The sequence below is a fragment of the Purpureocillium takamizusanense genome, chromosome 2, assembly GCF_022605165.1.
Source record: "Purpureocillium takamizusanense chromosome 2, complete sequence".
NCBI lineage: Eukaryota > Fungi > Ascomycota > Sordariomycetes > Hypocreales > Ophiocordycipitaceae > Purpureocillium > Purpureocillium takamizusanense.
The window spans coordinates 5,384,838-5,405,206 of NC_063069.1; the positions used below are offsets into that span (position 1 = coordinate 5,384,838).

At 60.5% G+C, this 20,369-nt stretch overlaps 7 protein-coding genes across 8 annotated transcripts; 3 read left to right on the forward strand and 4 right to left on the reverse strand.

Moving 5' to 3' along the window:
- The first annotated feature begins 541 nt into the window (after window positions 1–541).
- IRE1 (Non-specific serine/threonine protein kinase) lies at window positions 542–5,172 on the forward strand. Its single transcript, XM_047984565.1, has 2 exons — window positions 542–3,615; window positions 3,669–5,172. The coding sequence occupies exons 1-2, from the start codon at window positions 945–947 to the stop codon at window positions 4,808–4,810; spliced, it is 3,813 nt and encodes a 1,270-aa protein (XP_047840539.1). The 5' UTR covers window positions 542–944; the 3' UTR covers window positions 4,811–5,172.
- Window positions 5,173–5,808: 636 nt separating this feature from the next.
- Window positions 5,809–8,992, reverse strand: JDV02_003439 (RING-type E3 ubiquitin transferase). The gene is made up of 2 exons (XM_047984566.1): window positions 7,994–8,992; window positions 5,809–7,928 (listed from the first exon to the last, which is right to left on the reverse strand). The coding sequence occupies exons 1-2, from the start codon at window positions 8,453–8,455 to the stop codon at window positions 5,883–5,885; spliced, it is 2,508 nt and encodes an 835-aa protein (XP_047840540.1). The 5' UTR covers window positions 8,456–8,992; the 3' UTR covers window positions 5,809–5,882.
- A 510-nt stretch (window positions 8,993–9,502) lies between these two features.
- JDV02_003440 (uncharacterized protein) lies at window positions 9,503–11,556 on the reverse strand. The gene is made up of 4 exons (XM_047984567.1): window positions 10,766–11,556; window positions 10,553–10,692; window positions 10,005–10,472; window positions 9,503–9,936 (listed from the first exon to the last, which is right to left on the reverse strand). Exons 1-4 carry the CDS (start codon window positions 10,776–10,778, stop codon window positions 9,748–9,750), a joined length of 810 nt encoding a protein of 269 aa, XP_047840541.1. The 5' UTR covers window positions 10,779–11,556; the 3' UTR covers window positions 9,503–9,747.
- Window positions 11,557–12,105: 549 nt separating this feature from the next.
- On the reverse strand, window positions 12,106–13,616 carry JDV02_003441 (uncharacterized protein). The gene is made up of 4 exons (XM_047984568.1): window positions 13,464–13,616; window positions 13,249–13,411; window positions 12,667–13,187; window positions 12,106–12,599 (listed from the first exon to the last, which is right to left on the reverse strand). The coding sequence occupies exons 1-4, from the start codon at window positions 13,572–13,574 to the stop codon at window positions 12,441–12,443; spliced, it is 954 nt and encodes a 317-aa protein (XP_047840542.1). The 5' UTR covers window positions 13,575–13,616; the 3' UTR covers window positions 12,106–12,440.
- A 1,991-nt stretch (window positions 13,617–15,607) lies between these two features.
- Window positions 15,608–17,203, forward strand: JDV02_003442 (uncharacterized protein; the record flags this gene model as incomplete). Its single annotated transcript, XM_047984569.1, has 2 exons — window positions 15,608–16,486; window positions 16,640–17,203. The coding sequence occupies 2 exons, from the start codon at window positions 15,608–15,610 to the stop codon at window positions 17,201–17,203; spliced, it is 1,443 nt and encodes a 480-aa protein (XP_047840543.1).
- Window positions 17,204–17,366: 163 nt separating this feature from the next.
- JDV02_003443 (uncharacterized protein) lies at window positions 17,367–19,167 on the reverse strand. 2 transcript variants are annotated; one of them, XM_047984570.1, is made up of 4 exons: window positions 18,534–19,167; window positions 18,037–18,456; window positions 17,821–17,981; window positions 17,367–17,729 (listed from the first exon to the last, which is right to left on the reverse strand). In XM_047984570.1, exons 1-3 carry the CDS (start codon window positions 18,914–18,916, stop codon window positions 17,861–17,863), a joined length of 924 nt encoding a protein of 307 aa, XP_047840544.1. In that variant the 5' UTR covers window positions 18,917–19,167; the 3' UTR covers window positions 17,367–17,729; window positions 17,821–17,860. The 2 variants fall into 2 exon arrangements, with proteins under 2 accessions (XP_047840544.1, XP_047840545.1); XM_047984571.1 differs by having other exon boundaries at window positions 17,367–18,456.
- A 540-nt stretch (window positions 19,168–19,707) lies between these two features.
- On the forward strand, window positions 19,708–20,259 carry JDV02_003444 (uncharacterized protein; the record flags this gene model as incomplete). Its single annotated transcript, XM_047984572.1, has 1 exon — window positions 19,708–20,259. The coding sequence occupies one exon, from the start codon at window positions 19,708–19,710 to the stop codon at window positions 20,257–20,259; it is 552 nt and encodes a 183-aa protein (XP_047840546.1).
- Between the last annotated feature and the right edge of the window lie 110 nt (window positions 20,260–20,369).

Here is a 20,369-nt window from a genome sequence, read left to right on the forward strand (position 1 = left end):
GGAACGCTGCTGCCCGCCCTCTCTCCAGAGGGGGGGGGGGGGGACGTCGCGGCAGCCGCACCAGCGCCAGCAGCTCGGACACAAGCCGCCCCGCCCCCCGCCCATTTTCATGCTGCCATCCATGCCCGGTGGCACCCGGACTGGGTGCACCTGGATGGCGGCGGCGGCGGCGGAGGTCTGGAAGCTTAGTAGGTGGGCGGCGCAGGCGCAGCAGTAGCGGTAGCAGCACTGCCGGGCAGGGCACACCACAGGGCAGGCCAGGGCATGGACAAGAGACAGCCCTGCCCAGTGGAGGGCTCTGGGCAGTTCCATCCCCGATCCCAGGGCAGCCAGCGCAGCAGCCCTCCACTGCCTCCATCGACTGAGTGCCCTGCTTGCCTGCCCACCCATTGGATGTGCTTCCCGGCCACCCACCGGGACCTTAGCTGGTAACGTCGTTAGTAGAGGTACGTACAGTGGGTGTACCTGTAAGAAGGACCTCAGTACTCCCAGGGATGGTCGACACAGGCCACATGGGGGAAAACCCTCATCATCCCGCCCTCCTCGTCAGACACGGGCTGACCTGCCCGCCCTTCCTCCCACATTGGCACCACGCACACATTCGACTTTTGCTTTCTCCCTCATCCACCATCCATTTCTCCTCATCCAGCGACAGTATCAACAGCGCCATCACTCGCTTTATTGCTTGTAATTCGTGGGACCGCCGACTTGTCCGGGTCTCTAGCGCACGCCCTCTAACCCAGCGTCGTCGTCACCACCTCCTAATTGCTACCCGCCGTCATCTTCGACGGCCAGCGGCCCGGCCATCTACCCCCTCGTGCGACGGAGCTGGCTGGGTATGGCCTAACGACTTCGCCACGGGCGTCCCTCGCGATCGATCATTGCCAGAAGATCCAGTCCCCATGTGATCGATCCGCCCACGCCATTCACAACGCCTGCCCGACATGCTACGACGACCGCCCAACGACGGTCGTGGCGCCTCGCAGCAGCAAAAGTTCCTGCTTGCCTTCGCCTTCTTTCTCCTGCCCTGGCTGCCGCTCGCCGAGGTTCAGCATCCGACGCCGCAGCAGGCTGTGCACTCCCTGCCACCCCAAGTCGGAGTCCGCAACGGCGCTCGGAGCGACAACAGCCAGCCATTGCCCGACGGTGCGGCTGTCCATAACTGGGCCGCCACGCAATACGGCGACAGCAAGCATGATGCCGAGATCCTCGACGATGCTGCTGCCGACTCCGCCGACGACTCGGCGCCGACGGCACCACGCGACAAGACAAGGCCGTCTCCCGCCCTCCCGAGGCAGCGGCAGCACGACCCCGTCGTCGACCGCTCCAGACTGAACCGCCAGCAGCACCGGCCGCCAGTCGGTAGCAACAGCTATAGCTACAACATCCACAGCGATGGTGACAACAATAACAAAAACAATAAGAAACCAAATACCAATCATAACAAGCGACACATCATTGACACCGACGATGCGAGCGCCCTCGCGACTTTGGCTCCGGCTCAGGCCGTCCGAGCACCACATCCCCCACGACATCTTCGGCCCACTAGCATCCCCGCTACCGGGCTCACCTCGCCGCAGAATGCGCGGAGTCTGGAGGACTGGGAAGTGGAAGACTTTGTTCTTCTGGCGACCATCGATGGAACCCTCTACGCCACCGACCGCAAGACGGGCAAGGAGCGCTGGCAGCTCGAGGTAGACCAGCCCATGGTCGAGACGCTCCACCACCGCGCCAACAGCTCTGTTCTCGACGACGACTACAGCCCAGTTGATCACTACATATGGGCGGTCGAGCCCAGCCGCGACGGCGGCGTCTATGTCTGGGTTCCGAGCGGGCCCGACGCCCGCCCTCGCGCCACCGGCTTCACCATGAAGAGCCTGGTTGAAGAGCTGGCTCCCTTTGCCGACGAGAAATCAGCCGTCGTCTACACCGGTGACAAAAAAACCAACATGATTACCCTCGACGCCGCCACGGGTCGCGTCATTAAGTGGTTCGGCTCTAGTGGCTCCCAGGTTAACGAGGCCGAGAGCTGCCTGCGGCCCAACGCACTCTACGACAAGGACTCGGAGGAGTGCAGTTCTACGGGTACCATCACCCTCGGCCGCACCGAGTACACCGTCGGCATCCAGCGTCGCGAGGATGGCCGGCAGGTGGCCACCCTCAAGTATGCCGAGTGGGGTCCCAACAATTTTGACCTGGACCTCCTTCAGCAGTACCAAGTCTCCCTCGACAGCCGCTACATCACGAGCCGGCACGACGGCAAGGTGTACGCCTTCGACTATGCTCGGGCCGGCCCCGCGGCGCCCTTGTTTAGCCACAAGTTTGAGGTGCCCGTGGCTCGTGTCTTTGACGTTTGTCGTCCGTGGGACGCGGCTTCGGAGAGCAACCCCGAGCTCATCGTCCTACCCCAGCCGACGATGCCGTCACAGGACGCCAGCATCGCTCGAGCGCGCAGCAGCAGCATCTTCCTCAACCAGACCGAGACAGGCAGCTGGTACGCCATGTCTGGCCGCGCGTATCCGCTCATCGTCGACGCGCCCATGGCGCCCATCAACTCCCAGGACTGGTGGGACATGGCGTCGAGTTGGGATACCGTGAGCGGCCCCAAGCTCTCGAAAGCCCTCGCCGGCACGCATTCGCTCGACAGGCATCGTGGCGACAAGCTGGATGCGCCCACCCCCCAGGGCATGATTACGGATGGCAGTGAGTACAGGGAGCATGACGCGGATCTGCCCACGCCTGAGCCATCTGTGCTGGAGGAGTCGACCATCGTCGATAAAGTCAAGGGCCTTCCGCAGAGCGCGGCGGACAGCGTCGTTGACTTCATCAAGAACCCCATCCTCTTCCTGCTCTTCTTTGCTGCCCTGATCTACAACGAGAAGAAATTACGCCGATCGTACCATCGCTGGCGCACCAGCGGTAGCTTAAGGGACGCGGTCCACTTCCTGACGTCTGACGCCTCTGCGGAAAGAGTGGCCAAGGTGGAAGACGACGAGTCGGACACCAAAAGCGCTCGTGATGAGTCCCCCGTCGACGCCAAAGTCGGCGACAAGGGAGACGGCCAGGATGTGGTCAGGGCGTCGGGAGTCGATGTGCACGCGCCCAGCGCCGAAAAGCAAGCCGAGACGGCCGACAAGGCGGCCAGCGCAGAGGGCGACGCCAAAGCAGACGAGGAGGCGCAGAATGGCTCGGGCGATGCACAATCTGGCGCGGGGCCGGAAAAGAAGAAGAAGGCGCACCGTGGCCGACGAGGCGGAGTTAAGCACCGCAAGGGCAGGGGTCGGGAAGCGTCGCAGTCGAGGGAGGACGACGCACCGCCCACGACGGTCGAGGAAGCCGTCAACAACGCCAAGCGCCTTGGAGATCGTCCGAGCCTCGAACCCGACGTCATGACAGTCGCCAACGATATGCAGGCTGTTACGGGTCCCATCATTCGCATGGGCAACATCGAAGTCAACACAGAGCTGCAGCTAGGGACTGGCAGCAACGGCACGCTGGTGTTTGCCGGAAAGTTTGACGGCCGTGATGTGGCCGTCAAGCGCATGCTGATTCAGTTCTACGACATTGCCTCGCAGGAGACGCGGTTGCTGAGGGAGAGCGACGACCATCCCAATGGTCTGTGCGACCCGCGCCACAGTCGGTTTGATCTTCTGCTAACGTGGACACAGTTATCCGATACTACTCACAGCAGATGCGTGACGGGTTCCTGTACATTGCACTCGAGCGTTGCGCGGCGTCTCTCGCCGATGTGGTTGAGCGACCGCATCTGTATCGGGAGCTGGCAAACGCGGGTAGGACCGACCTTCCCGGCGTCCTCTACCAGATCACAAACGGCATCAGCCATCTCCACAGCCTGCGGATCGTTCATCGCGATCTGAAACCGCAGAACATTCTGGTCAACATGGGCAAGGACGGCAGGCCGCGAATGCTGGTGTCCGACTTTGGCCTGTGCAAGAAGCTCGAGGGTGGACAGTCGTCGTTTGGCGCCACGACGGGAAGAGCGGCGGGCACCTCGGGGTGGCGCGCGCCCGAACTTCTCTTGGACGACGATGCGCGTGATGCTGGCATGGTCGATGCCAGCACGCATAGTGGTTCGGGGTCAGTGCTCGTCAACGACGGCACCATGGCCAGTAACCGCCGAGCGACTCGCGCCATCGACATCTTCGGCCTCGGCCTCGTCTTCTTCTACGTCCTGACCAACGGCTCCCACCCGTTCGACTGCGGCGACCGGTACATGCGGGAAGTTAACATCCGTAAGGGCAACCATAACCTCCGGCCGCTGGACGCCCTGGGAGATTTTGCGTACGAGGCTGAGGACTTGATTGCGTCGATGCTTGAATCGGATCCAAAGCAGAGGCCCAACGCCCGGGAGATCATGTCGCACCCATTCTTCTGGTCTCCCAAAAAGCGCCTGGCCTTCCTGTGCGACGTCTCGGACCATTTCGAGAAGGAGCCTCGCGATCCTCCCTCGGCGGCGCTCCAAGAGCTCGAGCGGCATGCGGCGCAAGTGACCAAGGGCGACTTCCTGCGCGCTCTGCCCCGCGACTTTGTGGACTCGTTGGGCAAGCAGCGCAAGTACACGGGCTCAAGGCTTCTGGACCTGCTGCGCGCCCTGCGCAACAAGCGCAACCATTACGAGGACATGCCCGATACCCTCAAGCGGACCGTCGGCCCGCTGCCCGAGGGCTACCTGTCGTTTTGGACGCTGCGGTTCCCGATGCTGCTGCTCGTGTGCTGGAACGTGGTGTACAACGTTGAGTGGGAGAAGACGGACCGATTCCGCGAGTACTATGAGCCGGCGGGTCTGTGAGAGTGAGAGGCGGGTAGCCGAAGCATGTCGGCCATTTCATGCTATTTGCGTGAGCGATAGGGAGGACTCTGGTATACGGAGATTGATTAACGTCTTACATTCGTTCTTGCAGAGTAAAAAAAAAGTACGTTGGTATGGTTAGCATTTAGGTAGGCGAGGCTAGGATTAGCAATGGGCACCATCACATGGGCGCTTTTTTATCCTCGATTGCCCCTGGTCTTTTCACAATCAATCCTGTCTGGTCCGTCCGTCCATGCATGCCATGCCATGTGAGGTGTATGCGCGTGTATGGGTATGGGTATGTGTGTGTATGCATGCATGTATGTATCTATCTACGTGTGTGCATATACACTGTGTGTGTGTGTACGTTTGTGCCCCCCCGCTACGGAGTGTTTTGGAGAAGGAAGAACTGCACGCCGCACGCCGCACGCCAACACGATATGCTTCGAACTCAACTTTTTTTCTTCTTCTCGTTTCTACAACTGCACCAGATACCCTGCTATTTTCCCTCTATTCACACACACAGACACATACATGTGTCATCTTCCTCCCTCTCTATATATACACCATATACAAGGTCGTGTGGCCTTGTGAGTGTATGCGTGCGTGTGTGCGCGTGTAGTATCTACCGCCGCCGGGATACGACAAGGAATAATGGCAAAGATGGCCAGTCCCGCACTCGTCGCCACTGCATTGCAATGCATTGCACCTTTTTAGGGGGGCCGCCTTGGTCTGATCTGTCCTGGCCCGGCCTGTCCTCCCTACTTTTCCTTCCGTCTTCTCCGCTCACGCGATCTATGCGTTGCGCTCGCCATCATGCTTGTCGAGTCCAACTCCGAGTCCGAGTCGGGTGATGGGACCTACTCGAATACGCGTCGTGACTCAAGGGACGGAGAAAGTGCATAGAGAGAGGGAGGAGGGAGGGAGGGGCTGTTCGGGGTACGAAAAAAGGGAGAGCTATCCGTACGACCGGGAAGGAAGAGAGATAGGGAGGGGCAGGGAGCATTTATTTTGACGAGAAGCAGGTTGTTTTCTTCTTTCTTTATGGCACGGCGCATGCCTGCCGCCTCCATCAGCCCCATTGTACGAGGACCTTTTTGCCCTTCTTGCCGCCCTTCTTCCCTTTGCCTCCCCCAGCCGCGGCGTCGTCGCCAGCGTCATCGTCTTCCCCTGCGGCGGGGGGCGTCGCCGCGCCGGAGCCGGAGCCGGAGCCGCCGCCGCCCCACTGAAAGCCCGAGTCGGCGTGGCCGTAGTCTCGCCGGACGCCGCGGCCGGTCCCGTAGCCGAAGATGGTGGTCGTGGGCTTGGGGGCGGCGGGCAGCGCAGGGAAGGCCTCGCCGCCCGTGGCGCCGCGCGAGCCCGTCGCCGTGCGGAGCGGTCGATATGACGAGGATGAGGAGGAGGGTTGTGATTGTTGCTGTTGTTGTTGGGACGTGGCGGACCCGATCCACGAGGGTCGGGCGGCGGTCGAGCTCGACGATGAACCGCCGGTCGCCGAGGCCAGCGAGGGAAATGCAGACGAGGACGGCGTCCTGATGTTGGTCGGGGCCGCGGCCCAGCCCGGCGGTCCGCGCTGGGCGGCGACGGGCGCTGGCCCCCCCAGCCGGGTGCTGTTCTTAAGCTTGAGCACGCGCGTCGAGTGCTTCTGCGAAGGGGCCGCGTTGGGCACGGCTGGGTTGGAGGACGAGGCGTTGGCCCAGCCGCTCGAGCTCGACGTCGCGCCGTGCATGCCGCTCAGGCCCGGCAGGCTGGGGTAGTCCTCGTTGATGGCGCGCCAGTCCTGCCACGCCTTGCGCAGGTGATCCGCCTTGGCCTTGTCCTCGAACAGGTCCGCCACCTCGCGCACCAGCGTGCCCAGCGCGTTGGACGACACGTCGGCGAAGAGTGTGAAGAAGGCATCGATGAGCTGCGGCGCCGTGAGGCCGCCCTTGCGGTACGACGAGACGTGGTTCCGGAACTGGGCCACCTTGTTGGAGTCGTTGCCCAGGAGGTTGGCGGCGCGCTCGACCGCCGCGCTGTGGCGGACGAGACTGGCCCGCTCCTCGGGTGTCAGGTTGGACGTGTCGGTGATGTTGAGCGAGCCCATTGCGTCGACGACGCGGCCTTGTGCGGCGTTGGGAGTCGCGGATCGCGGCGTTGAGGCGGCTTGTCGGGACGAGGAGGCAGCCTGCGCGGGCGTCGGGGCTGAGAGCTGGCCGCCGAAGGTGCGGTTCGACACGGACTGAGCCGAGTGGATGGCCATCTGCCGTTGAAACGCAATCTCGTCACGGCGCAAAGGTTGCGCTGTCGTCGGCGGGACCATGTCCTCGTTCGGGTCTCGCCCTCGACCGCCGCCCGTCCGCCCGCCTCTGCCTCTGCCGCGAGCCTCGCCGCCGTCTCTCTGGCCCCTGCCGCCGCCCGCGCCGCCCCTCCGTTCCTGCTGATATGATTGCCTAATGTCAAAGGCAGAAATGTCCACGGTCCTGGCGTCCCTGCCGGCCGTCTTGCCGCCGTGCTCGCTCAGCTGATGGGCCTGCAGGTCCAGCTCGGACTCGAAGACGACAAACTTCTTCTCCAGGCACTCGGCGTTGGAGCACAGGTAGTGGTCCTTCTTGAAGTGCTGCTCGAGCGCGTTGTAGTCCTGGTAGTAGTGAGGCTTGCGCGAGTCGCGGCGGTCGCAGAGAAAGCAGCGCTCGTGCTTCATGCGGCAGTGCTCGTACAGCTTGTCGTCGTCGTAGAAGCGCTCGCCGCAGAAGCCGCAGAGCGGGTGGCCCTTGAAGCCCGTCTGGTCGGCGGCACCGGGCTTGTCGTCGCCGTGGCGCATGTGCCGCTCCAGTTCCTTATCGGAGAAGAGTTCGTGCTCGTGGGTAAAGACCTTCTTGTTGCGCGTGCATAGATCGCACATGCGCTTGCGGTGGATCGACTTGACGTGTCGATGGAGGTCGGGCCAGCCCAGGCCGGCAAAGTCGCAGGACGCGTCGGGACAGTTATACCGCAGCAGGAGGACTGTGTCGCCCACAATGTCCTCGTTGGTGTACTTGATGCCGATGTTGGTGTCGGTGGTGGTGATGTCCTTGTCCGAGTAGTCCTCGAACCGCTTCTCGCCATCGTCGGTGAAGATTACAAACGGCGCCGGTGTCTGTGTCGCATAACATGTCAGTCTGCAGCGTCCTGTCGCGGGGAAAAAAGGAGAGATGGGCGTACCCGACAGTGGGCGCAGTCCTTGGTCTTGTATAATGCCCTCATGCGCAGCCCACAGATGTGGCAGGTCGTGTGGTTGCAGGGCGCGATGGAGTGATGGGCTACCGGGTTCGCGCAGATGAAGCACACTTCGGCATCGCCGTCGTCGTCATCGCCGACTGTGCCGTTTGCCGTCGCCGCGGCCGCCTCGTTGATGGGACGCTGCTGGCCATCCGGGCCAGCTTCATTGGCCGCGTGTGCCCTTGCCGCAGCTGCCGCCAGGTCCTGGGCAGCCGGGTTCTTGAGAGAATCGGCATTGTCGCCGCCGCCGCCGCGCTGCCCGGCATTACCGTGACCGCCTCGGCCGCGTCGAGCGCCGCCGCTCTTGTTGCTTCCGCCTCGACCTCGTCCCCCGCGGGTGCGGCCTTTGGAGCCCTCGCCGCCTCGGCCGGCGTTTGCGGGTGCGCCCTCCTCGGGAGGCGCCATGGCCGCGGATCGCAATGTGTTGCCAGCGGCTGGAGCGGCCAGTGTGACGGGGCTTCTCGTACTCGGTTCCGCGTCGCTGATGCTCGTACCAGCAGGATGCTGCCACTGGGAGGTTGCGCCGATGGCAGCTGTAGGTGGGATCGAATGCTCCCGATGCCTCGGGTCTGTAGGGGCAAATTGGGCGTTTCCGTGTCGTCCGTCGCTAATGACGTTCAATCTCGTCGATGTGCACGCCAGCGTCAGGCCAAAGGGTCAGTGGATGCGGTTCAAATTTTTGGTATCGCGGGGACAGAACGAGGTTGAGGATCGGGGGGGATTGGCTGTGGAGGGGTAATAACGGCTGGAGTTTCTGTCGCAGCAAGAGGTGGTGGTAATTTCAGCGGGTGGTGTAGCGTTTTTAGCGGGCTCTGCGCACCACACCAAGCACCGATTTGCACCTCCAACTCCTGCCCCAAGCTAGCTGCCATCCTGGTACGAAGTACGAATACGTTAGGTTCATTAGCCACTGACATCCGCCACGCAGGGGGACCTAGCTGGCTGGAGGCGTCGCTGGGAAAGGGAAAAAACGCCTGGCTGGCTTCCGGAATGACAGGGTCCTGATGAGTCAGCCGACGCCATCAACCTCGTCATTTCGCATCAACCTGGTCGGTTTGTGTGTGTGGTATAAAGTGCACTGCCCGTCTCAGGTGCAGGCAAAGAGTCATCCGGCAAGGTGAGCCATCTATACATATGTGTCCGGCTGCATTGCTCCACCGGGACGCGCCACGGGCTGGGCTGTGTTCGTAGCAGCGTGGACGAACGAATCACACACACCGCTGGACTCACCTCACCCATACGGGCCATACCGACCTATGCCTCGGTCAGACTTGAGAGCCAGTCATCGTCAGCCACACCAACCAGCCCCTGACAGACGGCCCGAGCCGACGACGAGCATCATCCATGGCTGCCTCACTTCGCAGCATGGAGAGAAGGGAGGTCTGATATACTGAATCTTAGTATGCATAAGACGTTATAGGTCTCTCTGTCGCTTCATCTCCCCTCCCCTCCCCTCCCCTCCTTCGAGATAATGAGTAACGAAATGGAAATCCGCCGTCGTGACCAGCTGTCACACGCACTCCCTCCCTCTCGCCTTTGGCTAATGCTACCCGCCCATTTTGCCCAGCGACCGTTTCGCAAATCAAGCCCATAAAGGATTGAAAAAATCAACCTAGTTACTCCCCTTTGCGCCGGAACCGCACAAGGTGGTTTAGTTCGCTCTGTGTGACCCCCTGCTGCTGGCCTTCTGATGACCTTCACTCCTCGCCGACCGGGTAGAGATGGTGCCCTATTTCCTTGTTCATGCGAAACATGTCCACTCTGGCCTGCTTGAATACGGCCTGCATCTTGTCGTCGCACCGGATCTGACGCTTGTCCTTGGGGTCCTGCAGGTCGTTGGCCTTGATGTGTTCCCACAGCTTCTTGACCACCTGCGGGCGCGAGAGCTGCGTCCACTCGTTAGCACCAGCACGCTCGGGCTTTCTTCGCATGCGACGAGGCGGGCAGCCCATACCTGAGTCTCGCCGCAGAGCTCCGACAGCGTCGCGCTGAGGATAAAGGGCTTCTGAAAGCCGCCACCGGCCTTGCGCTTGGGGACAGAGTCGGCGCTCCCGTCGGCCTCGCTGTCGTCGTCCTCGCCAACCTTCTTGGCGCTTTTCTTCCGGGGGGCCTTCTTCTTCTTCACTACCTTTGTGCGGTCGCCGCCGCCGCGCGTAGAGCGCGCCCGCGCGAGGCTGTTCTCCTGCGCCTGCAGGGCCGCAGCCAGGCGCGCATCGGCATCCTCCGAGGACGTCGATCGCTTCGCCTTCTTCTTGGCCGGCTCGGGAGAGGCCGAGGGGTCCGTCTCGGCAGAGTCGGAGACGCCGTTGGTGGCGGGCCTCTTATTCGGGGACGGGTCCGGCACAGACGAGGCGGGGACGTCGTTTACGTTGGCGCCAGACACGGCATCGAAGCGGGCCTCGATGAGTCGCTTGATGGCATCCTGCAGCAGTGGGTGAGCTTTAGCTTCCTCGGGAGGAGGGGCAACGGCCCAAGGCTGGGTATTATGTAGGGTGGTGGCACCTTCTGGTCGCTCAGGTCGCGTCCGCCGAGGGAGGCCTCGAGGCCCTGGCGGACCTTTTTTCGCGAGATAGTCTCGAGGTCGGCGGTGGCGAGGATGCCGTCGATGATCTCGGTGAAGCGCGCAAGCTCGTCGGGCGAGACTGCGACGCGCGGGGGGGATGAGTTTCTGCGGTCAAGGATTCAAGACGGCTGGGGAGGGAGAGAGGAGCTCACGTGGCGCGCTCATGGTGGCGTGGGATGCAGTGCGGCAATGGGATCTGCAGTGTCAGACACGAGGCGACCGACAGGTAACAAGTCGCGACGGCGGAGGCGGTGCAGCTACTCGCGAGGTGCTGGTGACGGGGGCCGGGCGGGTTGGCGAAGGAGACGCCTCACAGCATAGCCGGCAACAGCAGGCTGGCGCGATGTCAGGCTCCGAGATGCAGTCTGTGCGACGCGAGGACTGTGCGACGGGGTTGTAACGAAGGGGGGGCGGGCGCTGCCGGTGTCGGTGTCGGTGTCGGTGTCGGTGTCGGTGTCGGTGACGGCAATGGTGACGGTGTACGAAGTAGGCTTAGTAGTAGACGTCAAAGCCAGCGAAGCTGCTGCCCACGGTGGTCACAGCCGATGTCGTGTCCGCTGCCGCGCCGCAGAGTGTCGCTCTGGCGATTGACCGACGGGTGCTGCTGGTCGGAGGGGGGCAGCGTGCGGACGAGACACGCAAACGCGAGTCGAGGCGTGTGCGTGACAGGGTGGAGATGCGGCAGGCGGCGGGACGGCACGAGCCTGCAGAGGCAGACACAAGGCAGGGTCACGATGAACGGGCTGCCGGGCAACGGGGACAAAAAAAGAAGCGGCGACGGCGCCGATGCGGAGTGACGTTGTCGGAACGAAGGGGGGACGATGCTCGCGGGCGAGGCCAGTGCCGAGCGTAATGGGTTGGCGCGGTGGTGGATGGATGAATGGATGGTTCGGTAGGTAGGCAGGTTGGGCTGATGCCGGCGGCGGCGGTTGGAGTTGGAGATGCAGGGCGGAGATGGCGGGCACCTCAGCCTGGGACCTTGTGATGCCGGGCTCGGGCGGGCGGTCATGTGTGGCTGGTGTCCGCGAACGCGGGTTTTGGAGAGGCGCGGCTGAGAGCGGGCAGCGGCCAGTGGACTTACAGTGGGCTGTTGGTTGGTTGCTCCGTGTTGGGGGGGGGGGTTTCGCATGGGCGATTGCGGCCGCCGCTTGGGGAGGACGGGGGGCGGTTGCGGCGGTGTCTGGACAGTGTAGTAGCTAAGGTGCATGTAGGTACCGAGCAGCTGAGCCACAGCGTTGTCGGGTGGAGCCGAGGTACGTGGGCATCTGGGTAGGGTGTGGCGTCGACAGCCAATCATGGGCGTGAATTGACGACAGCCAGGAAGAACACCCCAGCCAAGCCAGTCAGGCGCCTCGATCTGGCAATCGCATGCCGCGTCACGTGCGCGTGGGCGAATCCAGGACATGGAAGCCAGAGTCATCACGATGCCTTCGTTTTCTTCGCATCAGGCCTCTACGCATGCTGTTCTCCAATCTCCACTCATCACCATTCTCGTCGTCATAGTCATACGTAGTAATCGTCATCACCATCGTCATGGCCACAGCATACCGCCGCGCGCGGTTCTCTACACAACATCACGCCCGCAGGTACTCGCACACGCGCTCCGACCACCGCGCCGCGCCCTTGTACACCCACGTCCCCGGCGCGTTGCCCGCCTTGAGCCCGTCCACCGCGTCCGCCAGCTCGCCGCCCAGCCCTTCCTCCTTGATCTGCCACAGCGGGTACAGATACGTCTTGAAGGAAAACAGCAACGCCCGTGTGCGCGGCAGCCTCGTGAGCGTCTGCAGCTCGACCCGATAGTACGACTGCCAGTCAGGCCAGCGAGTGTCAGTGTGACGACGGCAAGGAAGCGAAGCGGGTCAAAAAGTTGAGCAAACCTACCTCGTCTATGTTGACGTGGGCGTCCTGCGCCGCCGTCTCTGCCTCCTCGCTCGTCATGTGATTGCCGCTGCAATTGTACAGCTCGCTGTGCGTTTGGAGTGCCCACTGTTTATGACTCTCAGTCAGTTACCATGATCAACAAGCTACGTCCCGCGTGTACCCCTTCACTTACGTTGAGACGCTTCACGCTTTTGCCCACCTCCATCTTAGAAAAGAATCGCTCCATGCTCGCTCCAATCTTGTCGTACGATGGCACCGGCGCGTGGATGTCCTTGAGCAGCTTGCCCACCTTGGCCGACGGGTCGAAGCCCGAGGGGAAGCAGCAGACAAAGGCAAAGCACTTGTGGCCCTCGGGCGTCTCGTGCAGCAGAAACATGTCCTCCTCGACCGTCTCTCCGAGAATGCTGAGAGCGGTCGCCGCATCCTCGGGTGGCGCCGTGGGCCACGACTTGCCCGTCGCACGGTTGGTGAAGCGCGACTTGTCCCCGGACAGCTCAAACATGGTCGGGAACCGCGTGGGGAGATAGTCGACCAGCAGGAACGTGTACAGCTCACTGGCGGCCGCCACTCCGCCGGGCAGGCTGCCATGCACGCCGCTGCCATGCTTCTGGATGAGGTGCCGGCGGTGCGTGACCCTGTCCAAATAGTCTCTGTCGATGGCGATGAGGTCCGAAGCCGCGTCCGCTTGCAGTCCTGGAACACGAAATCAGTAAAAGGGGGACACACAATGCTGTGCGTGGATTCACTAGCATACCCATGGTAATGTGGTAGACGCGCTTAAAGTGCCGGAACTGCTGCGGCTTCACGGTCCTCCAGTCAAAGTCGTGCAGCGGCTCAATCACCACTTGAGGAACTGGCTCTTCCTTTTCCTCGGCGTGTCTTGTCTCGTAGCGGTCGATGACTCGGTTACCGCGCAGCTTGATGGGGTGGTCAGCATGATGCTAGCCGTCCGGGTCTATCGCGACGAACCAGTCTGTATATGACGGCGACAAGCAGGAAACCGACGGCACCGGCGACGACGGTGGGGGGCAAGCCAAAGGGCATCGCGGCCGCGAGACCGATGGCGCTCGACGTAGACATGTTGCAGCCAAGGACGACGTTGTGGAAAGTCTCCAAGTGAAAGTTGGCAGAACAGAGTCCGCTGGAAAGAAATGATTGATGAATACAGGCTTGAAAGGAATACGTCTGGCATCACTCCTCACATGGGCCAAACCCGACGACGCCACCCTGTCGCGCCGATGCCGCTACTCCCTCTTATCGTGTCCACCAACAGTTATAGTATCACTACTAGTCACAAGACGCCTCTCAGCGCCCTACGGCGATTCACAGCAAAGCGACCGGCGAGGAGAGGTTAGAACTAGCACTGCCGTGGCCCATCTTTCCCCTCCCCTCCCCTCTCCCCTCTCCCCTCCCCCCAATTCATTTACACGGGGCGCCATGATGGTGGTGGTGGTCATGGTGGCGGTGGTGATACCCCCCACATTCGTCGGCGTTCGGAATCGCCAGATCGGGCATTTAGAGGGAGAACCAGCTTGTAAAAAAGCGAGCCCACTGGACATGGCGCCAGGGCGCGCCCCAACGCCACGGAATCTCTTAGTACTCCATGCATCTCCCTGGCCTGGCCAGGAACGAGCAATGTCTGGCCAGGCTATCCCGGACCGGATGGGTCGACGATGGTCTCTGGCTTTTTTGACGGCGATTGGACGGGCCCATGTGCCTTTCTTTTTCTCAAATCTCAGACAGGCGGCGATGATTTGCAGATGACGAGCCCTGTGGTGTGCTGTCCGTCTGCTGCGTGTTAGGTACTGTACTGCAAATGCATACACACTTGGTCTGGCGTTTGTGCCATGTGTTGGATATGAAGTGGTGTTGGGCGGCAAGACCGACAACGACCTAATAAGGGAGCCGTCGCTATATGCGGGGACAGAGAGAAACCTACATACTTGGCACACGTGCTGCCTTCAGTGGTGCGAAGGCGGAGGACACTCCGTAAATCGAAGGTAAAACCGAACGCACATCCCGAGAAGATGAGGCGAACATGGATGGCATAAAGGAGACACGAGGTAGAAACACTCAGCATGTAAGTTAGTAGGCATGACCGGTTGACGCAACACTCCTCGTCGCCCAACGCCACAGCATAACGGCTGCATGTACAATATAGTTTACGTACGACGTACCAAAATGGCCGACTGGGGCGGACCTTGGCGACTTGTACACGTGGAAGCTCAGCAAAGCAAACTGGTCGCTCGGAATGATGCCATGCGAATGGATCGTGCGCCTCTCCGTCACCGGCTCCCCGTCAAGGACTTTGCGCCGCGCCGGCTTGGGGGCCGGCGCGCCTATTCGAACTTCGCTCCGGGTAATTCATCAATCCTTCTTCCATCAGTGTATCACAAAACAAACTTCGGTGCGACGAACCCGCGCCGCACAGTTGTCCGCTCTCTCAGCTCGCCAGGGGGGCGGGCTTGATATAGCCCGCCCCCCCCCCGATATAAAGAGATCCTAATCAGGGGCGGCGTCTGCATGGTGTGATTCACACTTTGCGCCCAGGAGAGCAAAGTTTGCGCGAGCTACATGTCCCGCGACGGGTTTCCACTGTACGTCATGGATAGTAGTGGTGTTCTTGACAATTCGCCTCAAGACAGTTGAGACTCCTAAAAGGATGAGCAAAGTTTATCCATATATAGTCTACATCGAGGTTCAGCTCACCTCGGCCCAAGGTTAGTCCGTACGCATGCATCGGCGGCGGCGCGCTGGCCGAACTTGCGCGATGTTAATGCCTGGCTTCGAATCCTCCATCCATGTAATTAACGTGGGCGGCGACGAGAACTCTGGGCGCCAAAGGATCAGCCTCTCTCTCCTCTCTGTGTCGTATGTGAAACGGGTTTATAAATAAGAGTTTCTTGAAATTGTAGATCCAGAACCGGTTTCATGTCTTCCGCGACAACGCCAACGTATATACTCTCAAGGTGCCGTAACTGACAGCTGGAGGAGCGTTTCGTGCACGCTGGATAGCAACAACCCACCATCCGAAGTGGAGGCCTGGCTTTCTCGGTCCCATATTCACCGAAACGGTACGGAGTTGCTTGCCCCTCGTCTGAAGGGAGACAAACATGCCGTCTCCAGGCCCGCTGCTACTGCTGCTGTTGGCCGCTCTCTTCGGTCTTGCGTCGAGCAGGCATGGCCTCCATGACGACAACGACAACGATGGCAACTGGCCAGCGGCACCCGCCACGGCGTTTTCACTGCCCATCGAGGGCGACGCCGAACCGCCGCTGTCACTCCAGCAGCGCAGCGGACCCCTGGAGCTTGCTCGTACATATCTCAAGTACGGGACCCCCTTATCATCGCCGCAGCTGAACGACCTGCTGGTCCAAGAGGATCTGGACATCGCCGTAATCACCACCAACATCACCGCCAGCAGCAGCAGTCGGCAACGCAAGCGCTGGCCTGCCCCCTCCGCGCCTCTATCCTCACAGCTCGGCTTCCGCGGGGGACGCGAGTATCTCATCGAAGCCCACGTCGGCACCCCCCCGCAGCGCCTCAACCTGCTCCTCGACACGGGGTCCAGCGACCTCTGGGTCTTTAGCAGCAGCGACACGCCCGCGCACGCCGTGGGGCGCCGCCCGCGGTACAGCCCGTCGCGTTCCTCCACGGCGCGCCGGGCCGACGGGGACACGTGGGCCGTCGCGTACGGCACCGGCACCGGCACCGGCACCGGCACCGGGCGCGGGCGGCGGCGCACGGCCGTCGGCGGCATCGTGTACCGCGACAACGTGACGGTCGGGCGCGTGACGGTGCTGCGGCAGCCTGTCGAGGCGGTGCAGGTCCTTACGCACAGGGTCGAGCTGGGCATGAACGCGTCGGGCGTGCTGGGGCTGGGTTTCGATGAGTTTAATAAGGTGCGGCCGAGGGCGAGGCGGACGTGGTTCTCCAAGGCGAGGCACAATTTTAAGGAGTCGCTCTTTACGACGCGTCTTGTAAAGGAAAAAGTTAGTTCGTCCACCTCAAGCGCCGCCGTTCGTGTGCTTTGTGTGTCTTGAGCGCTTCGTCCGAGTTGCACACAGCCATGTCAACCCCCGCCCCCCCTCCCCCCCTTTTCCCCTATCGTAACTATCAAAAGTGGTAACTGACCTGCCATTAAGGGCACATGCGACTTCGGGTATATAGACCCTTCCAAGCACAAGGGCAACATCACCTACACGCCTGTCATCGGCGACAACACCACTATCGGACGCTGGAGCTGGTCATCAACCGGCTACCAGGTAGGCCGCGGCCCCTTTGTCGCGCAGCACATCCACGGGGTCGCCGATACGGGGTCCAGCCTGATCCTGCTGCCGCAGCGCATCGTCGACGACTACTGGGCGCGGGTGCCCGGTGCGAAGCGCGTCCGGGCCATGGGCGGGTACACGTTCCCGTGCGGCGAGGAGCTGCCCGACTTTACGTTTGGCGTCGAGGAGCAGCGGTTCACGGTGCCGGGGGCGGCCATGCAGGCGACGCGCAGGACGCGGAGCAGCAGCACCAGCAGCAGAGCCGGCGGCGAAGGCGACCAAGGGGTTGGCGGCTCTTCGGCGGCAGCGGGGAGGTGCTTTGGCGTCATACAGGGCAACGGCGGCGGGGTGACGGTCTGGGGCAACCCGGCGCTGCAGACGGCGTTTGTTGTTTGGGACGTTGGGCGGAGGCGTCTTGGCTGGGCTCACCCTGCCTAATGAGTAGGATGGGGAATTGACATGTCATGGAACTTGTCACTTAGTGGCTGGGTCTCAAGCATGGCTCGGACACGGCGTCGTCGTTGAAGCTGCGCAGTCTATAGGCACAAATGTTGACATGAGTTGACTATTTAAGTGCCTTAATATCTAAGGGTGGTGTGCTAGAATTGTAAAGTGTCTTAAGAATTAAATATATACTATTAATATACTAGTAAAAAACAAACACAACCCGCTACATAATAGAACCTGATATACCGGCACGAACCTAAGACGTTGATAATATAACCTCTGTGACCGCAACTTGTATAGCTCTGTGACCTTTGCAGCCCCTAAGACCTCCACAAGCTCCACAGCGGAAGCTACGAGTCTTGTAGTTAATAGCAAGGTTGCGCTTGGCTTCAGCTAAGACTTCCAGCCCCGACGTTGAGACCTGGTCTGAAGAGGACAGCGTAGTGCCAGCACCGACGCCTTGCTCGATTGCTTGCGGAACCGGGACCGAAACGGGTCAAACTTGCAAGCTGGACGGCTAGTGACGAGCGTAAGTCGAGATAATGCAGGTGTTGGCAATGAGTCTCGCCATTTCTGGATGAAACAGTACTATAACAGTGAAGACGCACTTGAGTCGTTATGGGGTCGATCCTTGACTACATTGCCAGTCTATTTTTCTGACATATCCTCTGCGCAACGGCCGGTGCTTTCCAAGGCAACCTGATCTTGGCAGCCAAAGACTCGGCCAGGGTGCGCAACGATAAGCGCAAACACGGAGACGACAATGAGCCTATATTGATTTCAGGAAACAAGTTACCATGAGTTGACTTTGAACTCACACATACACTCCCTCTAGGCCAATAAATAGGCCCTCGTTAGTGATGACGTCGGAATCGCGGTACCCCTGGCTCAGCTCGTAGCACCTGTAAGAGCACCGCCCTAGGATACAAAGAACGGCCAGGGAGAGAAAGCCGAAGAATACGCGCATCCTGGCGGTGATGGGCCTCTTGCCGGCAGAGCCGCTACTAAGAAAGTAGCGAATCATATAGTCAGCGAAGGAGAGGCAAAAGATGAAGAGTACGACGACCTGCAAGGCCAGGCCGGCGAGGGCCACTTTGACACCCGTCTGGCTGGCGCCGAGGCTGACAGTGGAGAGGGCGCCGCCCGAGGCCTGGAGGGCGATGCAGACGAGGTCGGCCGCGATGAACATCCAGTAGAAGAAGACGGGCTTGATGCGCGACAGGTCGGAAGCAAGGTGCTCGATGCTGTTGGGCACGGGGTTGGTGGTTAGCTCTGACCGGTGCGGGTGCCAACGACGCATATGTACGCATACTATACTCACGTCACAGAGAGCAGAATATATATAGCGGCCGAGTAAAATGCTGGCCCGCCGGTGATGAATATCACCTGGATGAGGAACCCGGCGTACGAGAACGGATTCGTATACAGGAGGATGCGTCCAACGTATCCGATAATCTCGGCGCCGCACCCGACCATCATAAAGACCATGAACCACCAGGTGCGCCAGCGCAAGCCAAGATAGACATGGATGTTCATTGCGACGAAGAACAGGGCCAGGAGGACGGCGTTGGCCCCCAGCGAGGGTCGATACTTGTAGGTGCTGAGCTCGACGGGGCAGATGGCGAGGGTGCAGTTTGCGCCGGGGCCGAAAACGACGACGTTGGCGGGCGTGGTCGTCCGTGGCGACGGCGATGGGGACGTCATGATGGGTGGGGGGCTTGCTTTTTAGCTGTGCAGAGAAGACGAGTCTGGTGAGGCAGACTCGCTCATGAATTTCCCTTTATGTTAGTTTTGATGATGGATTGGGGCCATTTGACCGGGGGTGAAAGTGTCGACTCGTCTCGCCTGCAGTCTGCGAGGGAGCGGCGATGGAAGGCTGAAGACGAAACGCGGTGTTTGTCGGCTGCAGAGTGATGGAGGATTGAATGGCTTCGCGTTTTATTGACACATCAGGTCGGTCACATAGTGATTCCAAGGCGAGAGAGACGTCCGAATCTAGACTGTACCAGTAATATAATAATATTTCACCCTGGGGAGACTATAGACACGGGTTTCCCAATGGGGCCAGGCCTCGTCATCGCACAGGTTAGTGATTCAACGCATATGCAGCCTGGCCGTTCGTTGGCGCTTATCCTGGCGTGTTAGACGAGGTTAATAAATGCAAGGTTGCGCGTCAAGTCCTTTCGCCGCCAGGCTTGCAGGACTCGCTTGACCGTGGTTGGTCGCCGTTTGGCCAAGCAAGCGTTCTGGGGCAGGAAACAGACCGAGAAAACAGGCCGAAGAGTACGAAGTACGAAGCAGGACAGGTGATACCGCACGTGATACCCTTGACAAAACATTAGTTTCGGAAACCGTAACAACCGTTCAGTTCAGGTTAGAATAATAAGTCAACTCCGCCGATGAGTGAGTTTGTGTTGCCCACCCACCCACTCTGTTCAACGCATAGTGTCCACTTCGCAGCAATCTCACCGCCTCGCCATTTACACAACATCATCATGACATTGGATCAGGATTCCCTAGCCCGCTTAGCTAGGGATATTCCGCACAACGGCGATTTGAACTATGTCACTAGGATGCGGATACGCCATGAGGTTGCGGAGCAGGATCTCGAAGCACTGCTCCGGTTGGAACGAATCTGCGCCGACCGTGCCTATGCGGCTTGGCGATCGAAATTTGCACACGATGACGAACCGATGCAGCTTTTATCAGAAGCGTTGAGGGATCCACACAACTCAAGTCTGCCAGTCGCTCTTGACTCTTTATACACCAAGCTGGATGACGCGTTGGAACCGGAAAACTTCCTGGCAGTCTATGCCGGATTTGCTTGTTTAAACACCGCCTACCACGCTATTGCTCGCGAGATGTACGACCAAGACTCAGAAAACGGCGAAATTGACATCGATCCGCAACATTGGTCACCGTGCTTCCTTGCCTCGCTCGTTGCGGCAGGCGGCGCCCCCTGGGAGCCGAATACAGACCCCGTGGCTCGCCGCGAGTTTTGGCAATGGTACCTGCTGAACGCTGTTCCGTCTGCATGCCTACAGTGACCGTTTTAGGCTCGAAGCACTCGGCATAACTAAGGCGACCACGACCTAGACCCATTGACATAAATAATACCCTTCCATAGCGCAACCTTCACACGCTATATATAACCGCT